Source organism: Astyanax mexicanus, chromosome 15 (assembly GCF_023375975.1).
Source record: "Astyanax mexicanus isolate ESR-SI-001 chromosome 15, AstMex3_surface, whole genome shotgun sequence".
NCBI lineage: Eukaryota > Metazoa > Chordata > Actinopteri > Characiformes > Acestrorhamphidae > Astyanax > Astyanax mexicanus.
In genome coordinates this window covers 15,432,216-15,452,950 of record NC_064422.1, presented here as the reverse complement: position 1 = coordinate 15,452,950, position 20,735 = coordinate 15,432,216, and the positions used below count along the sequence as shown (strand labels likewise).

At 37.4% G+C, this 20,735-nt stretch overlaps 1 protein-coding gene across 3 annotated transcripts in view; it reads right to left on the bottom strand.

The window, feature by feature from the left end:
- The window catches only part of pald1a (phosphatase domain containing paladin 1a), a 104,021-nt gene that overhangs the window by 29,701 nt on the left and 53,585 nt on the right, over positions 1-20,735 (bottom strand). For all 3 annotated transcript variants that reach the window (XM_022669058.2, XM_022669059.2, XM_049464773.1), the window contains exons 8-18: positions 20,370-20,554; positions 20,199-20,295; positions 19,893-19,997; positions 19,610-19,705; positions 18,583-18,717; positions 17,771-17,887; positions 17,464-17,643; positions 15,676-15,873; positions 13,753-13,893; positions 12,627-12,698; positions 10,117-10,257 (exon numbers count right to left, since the gene is read on the bottom strand). In XM_022669058.2, coding sequence (XP_022524779.2) covers positions 10,117-10,257; positions 12,627-12,698; positions 13,753-13,893; positions 15,676-15,873; positions 17,464-17,643; positions 17,771-17,887; positions 18,583-18,717; positions 19,610-19,705; positions 19,893-19,997; positions 20,199-20,295; positions 20,370-20,554 — 1,467 coding nt within the window. The remainder of the gene's footprint in view (positions 1-10,116; positions 10,258-12,626; positions 12,699-13,752; positions 13,894-15,675; positions 15,874-17,463; positions 17,644-17,770; positions 17,888-18,582; positions 18,718-19,609; positions 19,706-19,892; positions 19,998-20,198; positions 20,296-20,369; positions 20,555-20,735) is intronic.

Here is a 20,735-nt window from a genome sequence, read left to right as displayed (position 1 = left end):
AAATAGTTAATACTAGCTAACAATACATAACCAATACTTGCGAACAGAAAATTACCAACACTAGCTATATCTGCTGATCAAAGTAGCCAACACTGCATATTGAAAATAGCCAACACGTGCTAACTTTGTTGACTAATAATTGCCAACATTGCTAACTTAAAATAGCTAACACTGGTTAAATAAAAATAACCCACATTGCCTATATCTGCTCACTTAAACTGCTAAATCTGCTAGAAACAGCTAACACTGGCTAGCAAAAATGTCAAAACTGGCATGCACTACTGAATTAAATTATTAAAAATTGCTTATTCTGGCTACCTGAAAAAAGCCAACACTGGCTATATCTGCTAACTAAAAAGTAGCTAACTCTGCAAACAGAAAATAACTAATACTGGCTAATTCTGCTGACTAAAAAGTAGCCAACACTGCATATTGAAAATAGCCAACACGGGCTAACTTTGTTGACTAATAATTGCTAACATTGCTAACTTAAAATAGCTAACAATAGTTAAGTAAAAATTACCCACACTGCCTATATCTGCCGACTTAAACTGCTAACTCTGCTAGAAATAGCTAACACTGGCTAGATAAAATGACCAAACTGGTAAGCACTACTGAATAAAATAACTGAAAATAGCTTATTATGGCTACCTGAAAAAAGCTAACACTAGCTATATCTGCTGACTAAAAGGTGGCTAAGACTGCTAACAGATAAAAACTAATACTGGCTATATCTGCTAACTAAACAGCAGCTAACGTTGTTAACAGAAAAAAAACTAATACTGGCTATATGTGCTGACAAAGAAGTAGCTAACGTTGCTAACAGAAAAGAACTAATACTGGCTAATTGTGCTGACAAAAAAGTAGCTAACTCTGCTATAAGAAAATAGCTAATACTGGCTATATCTGCTGATTAAAAAGAAGCTAATGCTGCTAACAGAAAATAACTAATACTGGCAATATCTGCTGCTTAAAAAGTAGCTAATGCTGCTAACAGAAAATAACTAATACTGGCTATATCTGCTGACTAAAAAGTAGCTAACGCTGCTTAAAGAAAATAACTAATACTGGCTATAAACGCTGACTAAAAAGTAGCTATCTCTGCTAACAGAAAATAGTTGAAAAAAAAAACAACACCTGCTAACTCTGCTGACTAAACATAGCTAACTCTGCTAAGTAATAATAGCTACTTTGCTAGGTAAAAATAGCCAACACTGGTTATCTCTGCTGACCAAAAATATCTAACTTTGCTAAATGAAAATAGCTAAAACTGGCTAACATTGCTGACTTAAAATAGCTATTTTTTTTATTTTATATTTTTATATAATTATATATATTTTGGCTATTTGGCTATATCTCCTCAATAAAAATATAAAACAAATTTGGAAAGATCACTCAATAATAATGATTTAAAATACCTGAAAACACATATCAAAGGAAAAAAATATCAAATATAATTTATATTACAGTCTTTATAGCATCTGAATTCCAGCTGCATGCTTTAGTGTACAGCATTTTCAGGATTAAACTTAATGAAAATTCTCCTCAGTGGTAAAATCATAAACACGCAGACAGTGGAATTAAAGGTTCAATAAAGACAAGGTCAATAACGGTCAGCCTGCTCTGGCACTTTCTGATCGATGTTAAGTGAGCAGCATGTAATTACATCTGTAATTAGGTCGGGGGTGTGAGGTGGGTGGCACATTTTAATTGACAGCTTTTTAAACAATGCATGTAGGATTTAGAGCACAACTGAACTCGTCAAAATATAAATTAATACTTCTGATCTATCTTCACACATCTTCATTAGCAGGCTTGGACACAACTGAAAGTGTGTTTTGAATGATGTGTGTCAAACTGACCCGATTTAAGGTTTTAAAGGACACATGTTATTCTTTTTGAAGTATGAAACCTTTTCTTCAGGGCTTAATTGGTGTAACAAACACGTAAATGAACACATAATTGAATGTGTTTTTATTACACACAGTATTGAGGTCACATAGAACATTACACATAGAAATATAGGGATAAAATGATCTAAAAAGTCTAGGGGTTCTTGTGATCAGAATTCAAAACTTCTTAAATTGTCTCTGTATGTCAACAAAAGGGTTTAACTAATTGCTATACATTAAAAATACACCTGCTAGATCTGTTTGTTTTACTTGGGAATCTTATTTACAGTAGCAGCGTGTGAAACTAACTCCACCATGTTTAGAATCTGTACTAGCTAGCTTTTACTTGGCCCTTTTACCAACCTGGTCTGGGCACCTAATTTTTTATATTTCGGCTCATTTTCACCAACAAAAAACAAGGTCCTAGAACCCGGAAAATTTGTTTTCGGTTGGAAACAAAGAATAGGTTCTTCAAGCTGGTTGACCATTGTAACCACAAAGACCAGCTGGATGACCAGATGACCAAAGCAAAATGCAATACCCTATCCTGGTCAAAAGCTGGTAAACCGGTTAGCTTATAAGTATAGGGAATGTTTACTCCTGGATGACCATTCTTCTACTCACCTTTATCATTAAAGATCAGTTTAGACTATATTTACATTACAAGCCACATTGCCCGATTTGCTCAGATCTTGACAGTTCACATTCACAAATGTAAGTAAACTGTATCTGTTTGCAATGTGAACGAATCTGCAAGCCATGCACGTAGCGCATGCGAAAAGGGAATATATGCATAATTTGATCATTCACATTCATGTTGCATGTCCATGAATCGGATACGTATCCAATTTAGGACCACATATGGAAGTGGCTCAAATCTGATTTGAAAAAAATCACATAGGCACAGCCACGAAAAAATCAGATCTGTGCCTCATTGAGCAAAAAAATCAGATTTAAGTCACTTCAGCCTGATAATGTGACTGTAGCCTTAGACCATGTGAAATTAGTTATGCTTGGTTATGCACACTACTACATGATTGGTTGTGCTGTAATCTAGATTCTTTTAGCTGTTTGTGGCTTTTAAACTACGTGACAGATCAAGGACACATGGTTACAAATTACACAATTTTTTTAATTGTTCTTTCTCTAAGTATTCCTATTGGCTGTAGGTAGACATTGCTCTTGACTCACAGTTGCTGACTGGTTTAGAAATTAAACCTGCTAGATGTCTGCCTTGTGTCTATGAATTTTAGGTGATCACTTTGTGACGGATTGGCATCTTTCAGCATTTCATACTACATGACTAAGCGAGCGCCCAGAAATAGGAGTCAAACAAGCCTACCATAAAAACACATTCTTATGGTAGAAAATGTTCTGAAATATTTGTACGAACGCTGTGAATATTGGCAGATGATATTGCTTTGGGAATAGGCCCAAAAGCATGTTCTTGTTTACAAGCCTGGAACTTGTTTACTTACAGAACACATCCATCATACCCCACATTACCCTGTGCCTCTCTCATGTCCTACATAACCTGGCAACTCTGATCAGATACAGCATAAAACATCAAGTCTTTATCAAACAGCTCAGATCTTACAGAGTTTACACAGCTAATAGTGTCTGGCTGTGCAGGTTAATGAACTCCCCGGTTTTCCCGCTGACAGCTCGGACATGATTTGGCTAGCTCTGCCTTCATGCATGGAGTCAATCCTGCAAACAACCAATGCATGAATTAAATAAAGTCAGTCTAAAAAACTCCCAGCGGACGCCAGAGAATGGTGCACACACAGATGACTGGACGTCCCCCTGAGCAGTCTTCTGCACATGGCCAAAACTCCCCACGGTGCCTCCATAACTGTCCATCAGAGCTCACCCACACCTCCATTAGTGACCTGCAGATGTAAACCTGCATTAATGGGAATTTCCTTAGCCTGAGGTGCACAACAGCTAAATAACCCCACTAATCTCAGTCACAACACCCCCCCCTGCCCCCATCAGAGCTAATTAATGATGCCCACGGTTGGTCAATGCTAAGGGCTGAAGGTCAGGAAGCTGTAATTTGCCTATTTAGTACAAAAAAACTTACAGATTCACATTTAAAACAAGGGATCACTTAAAAATGATGATTTTACCAAATTGAAAACCTGTGAAATATAATCAAGAGGAAAATGGATGATTACAAGCCATCAAAGCAAGCTGAACTGCTTCAAATTTTACACCAGGAGTGGCATTAACTTATCCAAAAGCAGTGTGTAAGACTAATACTGATTTCCGAACTCTACATATGTACGAATATGAACTTGTTTTCTTTGCATTATTTGAGGTTTGAAAGCTCTGTATCTTTGTTGTCATTTCATTCATTTCTCATTTTCTGCAAATAAATGCTCTAAATTACAATATTTTTATTTGGAATTTGGGAGAAATGTCTGTAGTTTATAGAATAAAACATCAATGTTTATTTTACATATACATATACCTATAAATAGCAAAATCAGAGAAACTGATTCAGAAACTGAAGTGGTCTCTTAATTTTTTCCAGAGCTGTATATATATATTGCATTAAGTTGTAATCCTCAGGCATACCAACCCTTACTCATCTATTTGTCGTTCTTTCATCCCTTTTTTCTTCTGTTCACTTACATTATTTTTTGCATAATTCCACCGAACTGCATGTACTTCTTCAGGGCATGTTCTTCCTACAACTAACACACAGCTATACAAACCCCCACTCATTTGTATAGCTTTTTTATTAATTTATCGTTCCTTCTATTTAGCAGCAAAACCAATATTTGTATTTCGTTTGGCAAATGTACTTTTCTAGCCATATATATTGGATTTTATTTTTAAAAATATTAGTTTAATTAAAATAATCATAAATAAAATGTAAATAATAATTGATGTTCATAAGCTCTCCTCACACGTAAAGATACACACAATGGGTAATATTGGGGTCAGCAAATATGATTAAGGTGATGTCCACATATATAATAATAAGATAATGTAATTATTCCTATACAATTAGTCCTAAAACTAGATACAGAGAGCCTAAACCCCAACACCACCAGTAGAAGTATCCCAGTAATGTCCTGGGTTTGGAAGTTCTCTCCCCTCCCCCAGTGGCTGTGGGTTTGTTTGGGTGGATTTGTGGAGACCTTGAGTTGGAGAGTCTGGAGATCAGCAGCCCCCCTCCACAGCCTGCCCCCGCCCCCACACGCACCACCCTGGCTCCATACTGGCTTTCTGGCAGATGCTTTTTGTGGTTTTCGGGCCCCTTGGCCCCCTCGCTGTGACGTCGGTTACCTTTGCTTTCAAACGGCTCTCCTTTCTGCAAATATTTTTCCACTGTGCCGTCCAAACCAGGAGAGCCTCTCCGTACGGCTGACCGGGCGCCTGCAGTGCACGCTTTCAGGGGGCGTGGCCCCAGCTTTCTCAGAAATATGTAAATACATCCTACTTAGAACGGCTGACCGTTTACAGTGCTGTGAGAAAGTGCGTGCACCCTGTCTGGGTTTTTGAATGGATGCACATTTTTCACAGTATATTTAGTCTGCCTTTATATTGGGACTATGGAAATGTATAGAGAGAGTCTGGCATGAAAAAGTGTACAAGATACAAGAGACACCAAACTTATATTACCAAACTTCAAAGTTATCAATGACTGTCCAAAAAAATTTAACACCATTTGCCACCAGAGTCTGTGCAGTAGAGACCTTGGTAGCCCCTCCACTTCTCCCACAACAAGCATCTCAGACTGCCTTTATTGAGTTTACATTGAATCCTAAAGTACCAGAGTACATTTCCTGTTTGTCCAGTAATGTCCCAACAGTAAAAGCTGATTTAAAGGATTTTATAACCAAACTATTTACATTTTCATCAAATTACAGTACTGGAACTCAGCTAGACAGTCCAGGCCACTAACGTTAGTTGTGTGGCTAACAACTAATTACTGTAAGTCACACTGGACATTTTAGGCTCACATCATCCCAAAAAACTGCAAAAAAACAGCATTAGCATTACCCGCGAAACGCTAGCCATTCGTCCGTTCAAAGGTGAGTATTTGTGGCCTGCTGCTAACTCCGGCTAACACTGCTGGAGCAGCATTAGCATTAACCGTGCTAACCATTTAGAGGTGAGTAACATCGGCCGGTAGCATGCGCGTTTACCATGTTAAAATAAGTTACATGTGACAAACTGCTTTCTAATATCGTCCTAGTTTACCGGAACAGTCAGGGTTCTTCAGTGTAGCGCTGTCGAGCGGCAGTTAGGCTTGATTAGCAGTTAGCTGCTAAAACTAATGCTCCAGCCTTATTTACAGCTTACTGTAAATAAACGAAAGCGCAGTGTAGACTTACATCAAGCGCTTGTTTGACTTGTCTGATTCGTACAAAAATGTTTTTTTTTTTTTTTTTTTTTAGAATTACCAATTTACCATTACTGTTTTGTTTACTTAACTTAGCCAGTGGCAAGACCTACTAAATTAGAAGGGAAACATGGTGACACCCCTGATCCTAATAAGCGCCACTTAAAATGCTTATGAAAATAGATCAGAAAATAGACATTGATAGTGCGCCTTATAATCCAGTGGCACCTTACAGTGCGAAAAATATGGTAGTCAACACAATGAGAGACTGTAGCTCCACCACCCTCAGAGTATAATATCACAATACCTAAATTTTAAGTGTTATTAGTATTTATATTACAGTGCCTAGACATTTAGAGCCAAAATCAAACATCCATATATGCCAACTTTGACCCTCTGGGACCTTCTTTGTCTAAGGAAAGAATTTATCCCTCATCACTGTCCCAGCTGTACAGTTACACCTTATTTCTTTAGGACACACGGAGGATTCACAACACTGCCCCCTCCTCCATTATAAAACTCCAACTCTAAAGTCATACCACGCTCAGGTTAAAGAGAAAAACACAGCTTGTCTTTTACAGCTCAATAATGTCCCTCCCGTCTGCACTGTCCAACTGTTGTGGAACCTCAGCGATCTCGGTGAGGACGGTATGTGCTTTGTTTGGTCAGAAAGAACGGCAGCATTGAGAACACAGTTCCTCTGAGAGATCGAGAACCAGCATCTGCTGAAATATGGAAAATATTTACAGGCAAAAGCACAAGGTAGGCGTTTCTATTAAAGTGGCTAGCAGTGAGTGGAAGCACAAGGTAGGCGTTTCTAATAAAGTGGCCTCCAGTGAGTGGAAGCACACGTTATATAGGGTATTTCTAATAAAGTGGCCACTAGTGAGTGGAAGCACAAGGTTGGAAGGTGTTTCTAACGAAGTGGCAAGTGAGTAGAAGAACACATTACATAGGGTGTTTCTAATAAAGTGGCCACCAGTTAGTGGAAGCACAAGGTGATGAGGTATTTCTAATAAAGTGGCCAGTGAGTGGAAGTGCATATTATAAAGGGTGTTTCTAATAAAGTGGCAAACCAGTAGGTGGCAGCACACATTAGATAAGGAGTTTCTAATAAAGCGGTCACCAGTGAATAAAAGCACACATTATATAGGGTGTTTCTAATAAAGTGGCCAGCAGTGAGTGGAAGCACAAGATAGGAAGATGTTTGTAATAAAGTGGCCAGTGAATGCAAGTGCACATTATGAAGGGTGTTTCTAATAAAGTGGCCAGTCAGTGGAATAACACATTAGGTAGGGTGTTTCTAATAAAGTGGCCACCAGTAAGTGGACGCACAAGGGGCGGAGATGTTTCTAATAAAGGGAATAAAGGGACTCAGGGAATGGTAATGCTATAACGCGTTTTTGAAGGAGGGATAAAATAAATAAATAGAAGAACTGACGTAAGCAGCCACTCTGTGAGTAAATAAGCTGACCTCTTTCGTTTGGTCAGTCAATCATCTTCAGAGTCAACGACCTCAGTGAGAGCTCTCAAACCAGAAAAACAATTATATAAATCTTATGCAACACTCTGAGGTGCCTTTAGTCACTAACCAGACTAATATATTTCTCAGTGTGGGACTGAATCATTTCTGCAAAATGACTGTAGAAAAACACACACAGAGGATCAATTCTAAAAAGAGAAGTCACCATGGTTCACCAGAAGTCTAGTGCCTTTGCTTGCTTGCTGCAGTATGATGTGTAGCTCCATGCATCCTACATATTTCAGTGACAAATCAGCCCTGCCCATGTCTTTCTATCTCCAGTGACCAATTCCAACAGTTCTTTTCCCTGTGTTGAAGAGCCACTAAACCCTAAACCATATTTTTTTTCATTAATATCTGAAATTTGTTCTTTTGAAGTAATAACAGTCCAGCTTAAAATAATTATAAATATTTCCTAAACTGTAAAAAAAATGCTTTTATTTGGGTAATTTCTGTCTCGGCAGCGCCCTCTCAGGTTTAACTATGCTATAGGCGTGGATGAAGTATATGTACTTTGGTACGCAGACACATCACAATATGCAGATCAATCAATCAATCAATAATAACACCCCCTGCTGACGTGCAACCATCTGGGTCTGGCAGCTATCAGAGGCACACTGCTGCTGCTGCAGCTCAGCCAATCAGCTCTCCCTCCTGCCTTGCCTCTAAACCCATACATCACCCAATGACCCTCCCAATCTACCCCTCCCATTTTTAGCCTTTTACAAATTTTAGCTGAGGGTGTAGTCAACAAAATTATGGTGTTTAGTGCCCCTTTTTAAACATTAGTATAGTATAGTCTGCTATATCATAAGAATTGTTTGAGTTAAACCTAGGAATGTAATGACTGACAGCCTTGTCTGCAAAAGAGTGTCTGCATTACATGAAGGAGCTGAGCTGTAGTCGAGTTGTCAGTCAACTGGCTAGTCAAATCATACCATTATTGAACATGTGACCGACAGCACAAAACACCACATGAACAGACACTCTGTATGAAGTTCTTAGCTTTTTGCAGTTTTTTCGGCAAATTAGAGTAAAAGGTCCAATGAGATTAGTGTAGTTAGACAAGCTAAACTTGGTAGTATTTCATTCTGAACCATGATCTGTTTTATTTGCAGTGTGAAAGCACCTTTTTAGATGGTACAGACCAATTACAGGGAGTTGAGACAAGCTATTGTCCTCAATTAAACAATTGAAGAAGAAAAAGAAGCAGCGTTGTGCCGAAGTACAAATAACTGTTTATGCTGTATCTACTGTTACTGTAGATTAACCCTTAATTATAAGCAGGCAGGGGGGCAGAATTCAGCACAACACCATGCTGTTGTTCAACAAATGGCCTTCCACAAACCAATCAGGGCGAAGCAAAGGGAGAGTCCGCTCACATGGGTGATAATTACAGGATGTAGTTAAGATCCTTAGTCTGCGTAGTCACTAAACTGCAATTTGTATGACTGAGAGTGGAGGTACATTTTACAGGTGTGAAATGGTTATTATTATTTAAATTATTATTATTTTGACATTTTAATTATTAATTACCTTGCATTAACACTGCCTGCAGGGAAAAGGTGTGTGTTAAAACTAAAATGGCATTTATATCTCTCTAACAATACATTCACAGCAAAGCTAATTAAAATTAATTCAACTAATTAATGACTACCATATGTATGTGTCATTTGAGATGGTGAAAGAGAGAGTGAGAGAGAAAGTGTGTGTGTGTGTGTGTTTGTGGTTCAGGTCTCTGACGTCATTGGTTACTGGTCACGGATTTACGTGTGCACTTGATACAGTAAGTGTGTGTGTGTGTGTGTGTGTGCTCTTCCCTTCCCCACTTATTACTGAATGGTGCTCTGTCTTGCCAAACCTACTGTACCCCTGTCTCACTCACACACACACACACACACACTTTATAAAGAGAAACAGTGTCACCACCTGCAGGAGAACAGCAGAGCTGCAGCTGAAGTCACAACCCCACAACCAATTATTAAATTGAACACGGCTGTTTTGACTTACAGCTTAATTCATGGGACTGTATGGACTGAGTGAGTGGTGATGTTCTCACACCCATCATGGAAAGTTCAGTTTACTTTGTAAACATCCTTTCTATATCCCTTAAAATGAAACCAGCTGCTTTTAACTTTAAGTTTCTTACTGATTCTTGAACACTTTTCTCATATTGACTAAAATCCATGCATTTATCTAACTCACGTTTATTGAGTTTTCCTTTCCCACCTTAAATGCAGCCGCTTTCAATGCAGTTTTCTGACTAATGTTGTGTGGAATGTGTATATTATCCATACAAAGTGTAGTGTGGGTGGAGTGAGGTGTGCTACAGCGCCCTCTACCTGTCTGTAGGTGCTGATGATGATCTCTCTGAGGTGGTAATGCATTGGCGTCATGGTTTCACTGACAGAGTCCAGAGCCATGTCCACCTCTTTCTTCATCCTGTGACCATCTGGGAGGATCCTGACCAGCTTCATCACCACCTAGAGAGCGAGAGTGAGAGCGAGAGAGAACATTTTACGAGATCTTCAGATCCACAGTAAACTCTTTGTTAGTCTGCATCTAAACACTTTACTTACCCCACTCAGCAAAATGCACTATTTGGACAGACACACACTGTGTGTCTATCAGTTTTGTGATGATTTCTTCATATATAAGAAAATTACAATTCTTTTAATAGTCTTTTAAATTAAAAAAATGATGAATACAGGAAGTTGAGATTAGTGATGCTAGCTAACATTAAATCAGATTTTATTTTAGGTTTTACAGTTGAATGAATGCCACTGCTGCCACTGCCAAAAGAACAGCAGATCTCTGATTGGGTTCCCATTAAATAAATAAATAAATGCATTTCTATGTGAAATAGATTAATTTAACCCTTAGAACCCCACTGACGCAAATTGTGTCAAAAATCGTGCATTGTTTATAGAGCTTAATTACTCAGGAATGCGTGAACGCGCCAACATGATTCATACACTGTGACAAACAGATAACCCTATTGTTTCAAAAAACAGCACTGACCTCATGCTGAACTCAAGTGTTTTTGAGAAATCTAAAGGTGGGAATATTAAAAAAAAAAATCCGATTGGTGCTGCTTATGTATTCTGTCACAGTAACAAACCATGTAATGAACTACCATCAAAATACCTTATACTTTCAACTAATAAACACTCTAATCTAACTATTACTGAAAAGAAAACTCGTGTGTGAATTGATTTAAAGTCTGTTCATTCACAAATACATAAAAAAAACAAGCGCTTGGTAAAATTTTAATCAAAACATCAAGATCCATGAAGACTTACAATATCTGGTAGATTTTAACATCTCAAATGACAAATGATTATATTTTTGAGCAGCTCAATGTCTTCTGGTATAAAGTTAAAATTAATAACATGTGGCTCTCCTAACAAAACTGTGTTATAATAGCAAGTGAAAGAGGAACTGACAAAAACGGAGAAAAAACACACCAAATTAGGTTGGGGTTCAAAGGGTTCAACCTACCCAGGACACATGCTTCCCCCAGGGCTGCAAATCTCTCCTGGGGTGTACAGATAGGGTACTATTCTTATAAATTAAAAAAGATATAAATTAAATGAACATCAAAATGTGTCCCTGTAACTTCCCAGCACAGCCCCCCTAAGACCATGTGCTGCCCCTGGGGCAGCATATCTTTACTTGAGGCTTCAATAAATAGATGATTACATACAATTAAACTTTAAATGTTTATACATGGTTTTAGTCTTTATCCCTTAAATCTTATACACAGAAAGAAACACTGCTTATAGAACTCCTTAAAAGGACTGGAATTTATTACACACACCTACTACTGGGTCAAATCCCAACACAGATACCGATAACAGCATTGTGCTACATGTTGAGTGGGTCAGTGTGTTACTCATACATCACAGCTGGCCTAAATCCTGGAGTACACAGGTCAGTACTAGGCTTTAAGCAAGTGTGTGTACAAACCACTGTAAATGTGTGTATCTAAAAGTGTGAGTCTAACGGTTCGTCCCAAATAACCTGCGTCAGTTCCACGAAGGATCCCTGGGGCAGTGCACACACTGGTCATAGCTCACGTCACCCAGTGAGCAAAACTGGGACTGTTTATGTCAGCTGTTACTCAACCAGAGAGACTTTACCCATTAACATCATTTAAAACCATTTCATTGACTATCAGGTGCTCCACTGACACAGTGTCCAACAGCTGTCCAAGTGTGACATATGGATTTTTGCTTGGGAGCCATTTTAGCATCTGGACTGAGACAAGAGGTAAACTTTATCATATAAACAGCATTTTCTGAATCAGTTTCTCTGATTTTGTTATTTATAGGTATATGTTTGAGTAAAATGAACATTGTTGTTTTATTCTATAAACTACAGACAACATTTCTCCCAAATTTTAAATAAAAATATTGTCATTTAGAGCATTTATTTGCAGAAAATGAGAAATGGCTAAATTAACAAAAAATATGTAGAGCTTTCAGGCCTCAAATAATGCAAAGAAAACAAGTTAATATTCATAAAGTTTTAGGAGTTCAGAAACCAATATTTGGTGGAATAACCCTGGTTTTTAATCAGTTTTCATGCATCTTGGCATGTTCTCCTCCACCAGTCTTACACACTGCTTTTTCATATCTTTATGCCTTTACTCCTGGTGCAATAATTCAAGCAGTTCAGCTTGGTTGGTGGCTTGTGATCATCCATCTTCCTCTTAATTATATTACAGAGGTTTTCAATTTGGCCTACAGCATTTTAGCTCCAACTATTCAGTCTACAGCAGTTTAGCCCCATCTGTGCAGCTTTAGCAGTTAAAACACCTACATGTGGTTAAACACTGAATAATCATTACCTCGAACTCCCCCTTTGTGTACTTGGCATCAGGAACACTGACGATCTCATCCTCTCCAAACTCAGGAAATCCCTGAATAACACAACTTTCATTAATAACTCCAATATTCTCACAAAAAACAACACACAACACATCACACAATTACTAATCATAGAAAGTTAGCAACAAAAGTCTGAACCATTTTCATGCCTGGACTGAGCCTGTGCTTCAGTTCATGTTTATCCATATCAGTGATTAAGAGGAGTCAGAGAGCATACAATCAAATCTATTAAGAAATTAATTTAAGTAACAGCTCATCAGAATATAAAATTAAATAAACAGGACTGATAACTGACTGAGCCTTTTTAACTGATTGATCTAACAATGATTTCTTATGATTCGACAATTAATCTAAACATTAATTTACTTATCATCATAAAGATGTGCATGTGTCTGTGTTCAAATTAATTCTATACCATAATAATGAACCGTTTTTTTTTTCTTTGTGTATTTTAAAGCATCTTCAATTAAAACACACAGTAAGTACATCTAGGTGTTATTCTAAAACAAAGATCCCCAGTGTTAATCAGTATTATCTGTGTTAAAAAAGTGTGCCTTGCTGTACTAAATCTCTTAATAAATTCCTTTAACTATCTGTGCTCTGAGTTTGGTGGATTTATTCCATTTTCTTCCCAATTTACAAGGCCACATGCCTCCTCTGATACATGTGAAGTCAGCCACTGCCTCTTTTCGAACTGCTGCTGATGCAGCACTGCTGAGTAGCATCACAGCACAGCGTACTCGGAGGAAAACGCAGCGACTCGGTTCCGATACTTCAGCTCACATACTCCTTGAGCTGATCAACATTACCCTTTGGGGTGATGTGGGGAGAGAGCGGCATTTACCCACCCAGAGAAAGCAAGGTCAATTGTGCTCTCTCAGGGATCTGGCAGCTGATGGCAAGCCCCGTTGCTATTTAAATGAGGCGGGTACAAGGTGTGACAATACACTTTTTACAGGCTGTAAGACAGCAATGAGAACCGCGATGCTTCTTGCACAAGGTGGAACATAGGGCCAACAAGCTGCATATTTATGGTCATAGAAAAGAACAATAACAGAGAAAATATCACAGAGAAAATAGACCTACGTTAAAATGCCAGAGTGTTAGAGCTGCTATGGTCATGGCGGTGGTGCTTCTGCCTTTCCCATTCGAACAGTTAAACACGAACGCAGCTCGAGAATCTTCAGCTAATACACTCTTCATTGCCTCCAGCATGTGGTCAAAGTCCTGAAAAGAAAAAAAAAAAAAGACACATGGAAAGGGTAAGACATCTCTATTAAAAAAACAAATACAGCACTAGTTCCCAATCCATATTTTATTAATTCTAATAACTACAAGGTTAAAGCAGCAGCAACAAAACATAACTTGTATATGAGAATTGCTGTAATATTTATAGAAATTCCACTAAATAAATAAATATGAATATTCGCTTACCAAATATTTGTGGATGCGTGCACCGGGTTATAAGGCTTATCATCAATGAACGTCTATTTTCTGATCTATTTTCATGCATAACGCACACTGGACTATAACACGCATTAAGTGACACTAGTAAGGAACAGGGGTTTCGCCATGTTTTTGTACTTGTTCAGCAAATCTCGTCACTGGACAGTGAGACCTATAAAGCTAAATAAAGTTTAAAAAAAAAAAAAAACATTTTCTTTTAAAGTTAAATGAGTGCTTGATGTTCATTAACACAGATTTCTCTGCTGAAAATATTTTTATTGGGTTGAGTAAAGCGCTTTCCTTTATTTACAGTAAGTTTAGATTTGCAGATTTCCACTAAGGCTAGACCACGGTTAGCCCGACAGCGCTACACTGAGGAACCCTGAGTGTTCTGGTAAGCCAGGGCGATATTAGCTAGGGATTCATCCCGTGTAGCTTGTTTTTACAAGCTAAACACGCAGTCCGCTAATACCTCTGAACGTTGAAAGAGCTTAGCGTGGTTAGTGGGTAATGCTAATACTGCTGCAGTCTTGGTACTGGAGAACTAAACTGAAACTCACATACCCTATTGTGCAAATTTAGGCACCTGTGGGCCTTTTAGCAGAGAAAAAGCTTCTTAACAGTCAAGTAAGTTATTAGCTCAGTAAAACACTGAGCATTACAATAAATACAAAACGCAAATGTACAAAAAGCAGAGCTTTTACAGCACAACATCTCCTTATCTCTCCTCATCTGAGTTTAATAGAGTTATTTCTAGTTCTCATCATATCAGCAACTGGTTTGGTAAATTGGTAAATTTGGTAAATCAGGTGAGCTGCTGACGGAACTGAACATAATATACATATGCTGGCTGAGGAGCATCCAGGAGAAATCTGGAATCTCTACACTTTGTCCTTCAGCTTGGCTCACAGGATATAACATACTCAGTTAAAAAATAAAAAGTCCTGTTATTTTTTTACTGTATGTATGTTTATTTGCACGTGTTCAAATCATATGTTGGTTCTTTTTTCAGGCAAAAAAAATCATATTACTGAGATAATTGGATTAGTGTAATTTTCTTAGGTGTCTAAAACTTTTGCACAGCACTGTATATCAGCAGAGTGGGTTTAATACTACTAACACCCTTACTGGTAAAATTCATACGTATGGCGCACTTGATTATAAGCAAAATTAAAAGATTTTTAAAGTGTGCCTTACAGTGCGAAAATGACAGTAATCCGAGTTTATTCCGTATTTATTTTAGTCATGATATGAAATAATCCAGCAGTGGCATTACTGACCACTGGAGGGCAGTGTAGCATATGTTCTGCACTTGCCTGAGCCTGTAAATACTTACTAGCCACTTTATTAGAAACCCCTACCTAGCTGATGTTTCCAATCAATGGCCACTTTTTTAAAAACCCCTAACTAACCTGCTCTTCTATTAAATGGTCAATTTATTAGAAACTCTTTATCTCCTACTTCTGCTCACCTACTACTTTTTTTTTTAGAAATAAAGGTCTCATAGCTCACATCTGCAGGTGTGCAGTGATCACAGTTGATCACTGGCTCTGTAACCGGTACCTGTTCAGTAGGGGCAGCGCATTCAGGCAGTGGAACGCGCTGGTACTCCAGCCCCTGGTGGGAGCTCTTGTGCTGGTTAAAGATCTCCTGCAGAGTCTGGCAGCTCTTGAACATCTTCATCTGCTTCTCCTGCTCCAGAGTCACCTCTAACCACTTCTGAGCCTTCAGGATCTCCTCCTTCAGACCCGTCTCCAGCCTCTGTAGCACACACACACACATGATTTCAGTTTTCAGATATTATAGTATTTAATCTATTAACAGGAAGTAAACTGTGGAACATGTCAGTTTAGTAAATTCAAAATGTAGTGTCTATCTAGCCCAATGTTTTGGTAACTACCAGTCAAGTTTTAAAACAACCCTATTTTTTAGTTGTCCAGTGGCAGTGCTGAATGCCATTTTAGCAATTACTTTACAACTGCACTTCACCTGTCACTTCACCAGTCAGACCTCAAATTCTTCTCTTCACTGCTGAAACTGAGATGTCAAGCTGAGCTAAAGGATAAACTTGTTGCCATGTGGGTCAGCCAGACTTGATTCTTTCTGTAGCAGTTTTCTCCAATTTTCAAGAGTATTTTGAATGTGTAGGAAACAGTACTCAGCTCTCTGGCTTCATCTGTAATTTCTCTAAAGAAAAGACTTCTACTTTTAATAGTTACAGAGTTCTGTGTTTGTGTACTTCTTGTTATAATGATGAAAGTGTGAATGTGCTTTGGGTAAGTGTGCAAATGCTGCAGTAAAGAAAGCAGAAAAACAATGTTTCAGCACTGCTTTACCACAGTCAAAAATGTACTTTGTAAATTTACCTTTTTTGTTTATTTCCATCACTACAGACCAGAAATATTTTTAAAATACCCAAATTAAAAAAAAAAAAAATTAACAATACTTTTTTTTTTTGTAAAAAAAATAGGTCTAAAAACAGCAACTGTACAGGAGAGAGATAAAATCCTTAATACCTGACTGGTAAGACTTATACATATGGCACAGTGATGATTTTTGGGAAAAAAAACTAAGGGCGTATATCAAACTTATTAAGTCATTAATTTATTTAAAATATTAAGGATGCACCAACAGCACCTTTTTTGGGCAGAAATATATCTAAATAAATTTCCTTTCAGTTTTTAATAAACAATAATGAGCTGAAATCCGTAAAAAATGTATTGTTTTTGATAATGAGGTATTTTAATAAATTCTGACCTCATTAAAGCCTAACCTTAAACCTGAATACATAAATAATACATTTTCATGACCATAAGATTTGTGAAACATAAGTGCACACATGGACAATAAAACCAAAAATCAACTAAAACTTTAATTAAAATTGATTATAGTAGGTCTAAAATGAATCAGATACAATGTTGACACACAATGTTAGTATTATTAGTTAGTATTATATATATATAATATTTAACATGCGTGTCAGATCCTGAGAGCTCCAATGTGCAGAGCTAAATTACTGAGCTGATGTATTTGTTAGCTTAAAACAGATTTTGTTCATCCATAAACTGAAACACAAAGATTTTTAGAAAAAAAAATCCATAACTTTTCCTAATTTTTCTGGGTATTTTTATTTTTCAAAAAGTACCGTAATTGAGGCCTGGAAATTGCTATTTTTAAATTCCACGACTGTTCCAGGTTTTTATGATGAACAAACCCCGCAGTAGAGACAGTTACTCTAACAAAAGCAAAATAAACTCTATTTAATACCGTTGATTTTAGAAGAACCAAATAAACCAGGGGAGAATGTGGTAAAAATCTGATTCACAAAAAAATGAATGAGTCAGTTCTGACCTCTATGTCCTGCGTCTGGGCGTTATGAAGGGAGATGTACTGATCCAGACATGAAGGCTCTCTGGGAGAGAACATCTGACCATTAGCCTCCACAACCAGTTCCTCCTGCACGTTCACCCACAGAACATGCTGATGTTTCCTTTTCTCATCCATCAGATATGCCAACACCACTCCAGTGGCCTATAGGTGGAGAGAGAGAGAGATGGAGAAAAATAGAAAGAGAGACTCTAAATCACTGAGGCATTTGCTTTAAGACATTTATAATGTACATGGACCCACAGTGCGAGGTGCGATCAGTCAGTCTCACCTCAGACGTGGGCTGGGCCATCCCGTACACTGGCATCTTTGGAACCCGCCTGAAATTCGGCACCTTCATCTCCTTCATAGTGCTCAAAACATCAGGAGCCAAGTATTCATCTGCAACCTGCAGACAGAAGAACACTGCTTCAGAGAAAATGCACAAACACACTGTTACTGATGTATCTGGAACATATTAATGGTTCATTCTCTGGTTAAATTGTTCTTCAGATTTTTTTTTTTTATAGGAAATATAGTGGAAACACTGAAAATATACAGTAACAGACAGAAGTTTGGACACCCCTCATCTTATTCCATGTGTTTTCTTTCTTATGATTTTTTAACACTGTAAATTTAAAAGAATATGTTTTATACTTTAGATTCTTCTAAGTAGCTGCATTTAGCTTTGAGTACAGATCTGCACACTCTTGGTATTTAAATCTCAGTGTCTTCATGAAGGAGGGTCACCTGGAATAGTTTTCTCAGCGTCTTTCTCAGAGTTCCTGGAGGTGCTGAACAATAGTTACTCATTTTCCTTCATGCTGTGAAGCTCCAGCTCCTCCCAAATCACCTCAAATCACCATCTCAGTTCATCAGGTTTAGATCAGGGGATTGTGGAGGCCATTTCTTTTTGTTTACTAAGTAATTCCATGTGTCCTTAATTGTATTCATGTCTTTAATATTAAAATACATTTAGGAAAATAAATTCCATAAAGAAATAAAGAAAAACATTAAATGAGAAAACATTTTGATTGGTACTTTTGTGGGCGCTTGGGTCGGGCATCGGGTCAGGCTTGGGCAGGGAATCTAACCTCTACTCACCAGTACTCTGGCTCCTTTAGTGATGAGGTCAGCAGGTGCACTGAGTTCTGATTGGTTCATGCAGGACAGGAGGCGGTACACCCAGGCATTCGAGCACAGCCACTGGCTGAAGTTCAAAGCAAAGGCCAGTGGATACTATAGGACATACACACAAACACAGACAAAATATAAAATTAATGAATTCATCATTCCAACCACTCCACTTCCAGTTCCCATCAAACATCTAGTAGTTTTTGTTAATTAAAATAAATTTTAATTAAAGTAAAATATAAATATTTATATTAAATATTTATTTTTTACTGAACTGGGAAAATCTATACCAACGAGATGGAATTCACTACAGGAAACTCTAAAACTCAGCTTACTGGTGTCACTCAGTCATTTAAACTGTTAATATCTAACCACATTTATTCTTAACTTTTATTTTTTATTTCAGTTTTTCTCTTTGTTCTTTATTTTCTTTTTCATTCTTTCCTTTTTATTTGTTTTAAAAGTTTTGTACTACTGCTTTTTAACTTATTTTGATTTTCTTTTATTTTTTTATTATTATTTTTTAGTTCATTTATTTACTTGTATTTTTTATTGTATTATGTAAAAGTTAGTTTTAGCTTAATTTTAATATTTTTTTGTTGTATTAATCTTATCTTCTTTTGATCTTAATTTCTTATCAATTAAATTAAATATAATTATTTTTATAGTAATAATAATAATAATAATAATTAATATTATTATTGTTATATTTTTATCTATCATTATTTTTTATCTTTTATTTATTGTTATTTAAAATTATTAAATTTTATTATTATTTTCTTTGTCATGACAATCCCTGTATTTGTAAATGCTCGGCTACATTGAAAATGTACTTCCAAGTCAAAATAAAGGTTGATTGATTGATTGATTAATTGAACACATTTTGATCACTGACATTAGAATATATATATAAAAAAAAATGTTCTATAGCTGACTGCTGAGATATACAGTTTTAAGTTTTTGACCGGTGTGTGTGTGTGTGTGTGTGTGTGTGTACCTGTTGGTGTAGATATGTGTTGAATAGTATCAGGTAGACGTAACGCTCCAGACTCTGCAGCGCCCTCTGGAGGAAGTACAGTTTAGTGCTGCTTCCCTACAAAACAAAACAACCATTACTTACACTCGCACTTACTCTCACTCATCCAAGCTCTCACGCATGCAACAATAAAGAATATAACTGTGGTTAAATTATTAAACATGGATTAAAAAAGCCTGGAGAGAAGTGGACAACTTCTTTATCCTAAAACCAGTAAAACCAGCACTGGGTAAAAGTTGACCACCTGAGACTGGTAATCTTCTCCAATGGCTTCCAGCTTCTTCTTGTTCTCAAAAATGGCTTCTTTGATGTCGTGCATTTCAGAGCACAGCTCAATCGCACGGTCCACCTTAAACAGCCCAGCAGAGAATATAATCAATATATAATCATAATATTGATCATTTATAAACAAAGAAAAAAGGAGGAAAATATTGAGACTACTGAATAATTTACTGTAGCATTTAAAGCAGAGTGTGGATAACTTATAGTAGTTATAGATTTATTTATAATAGATTTAGAATAATTCAGAGTAATTAGTGCTGAAAACTACCTCCTGTACGATCTGCTGACCGTTGGGCAGTTTGCTGATGAGGGTCTGGATGATCTGGAACTGTGGATTTGGTTCGGATTTCACTGCTTCCTCAGTTCTATGTAAAGAAATACACATTAATTATTATTATTATAAGTAGTATAAAAATAATCACTTATTAGTTTTACTCACTGTGTATCAGTTGGTGAAGGTGGTGGTGGGGACTGAGGAAGGGGTGGAGCTCCTGTCACCCTCTCCATCACCAGCGTGCCCAGAATCATCCCCAGATTAGTGCGTCCGACACCGACCTGACAGCTGAAGAGCAGAGCGGGAAGGGGTTTGGAGGCGTCCCGATTCAGAGAGAGAGAGGGGTTCTCCTGTAGAGCAATAGCGAGAGATTAGTGTATGATTGGTGTTTGTGCGGATGCTGGTAAACGCTCAAAGGTCTCATTCCGCTAAAATCCACTTTTTCTTGATCTTTGTGAAATACTACAGGTCTCTGTGAACTGTATATACATGCTGTGCACGAAACTGTTCCTCAACCTCCATTGTCTGCAG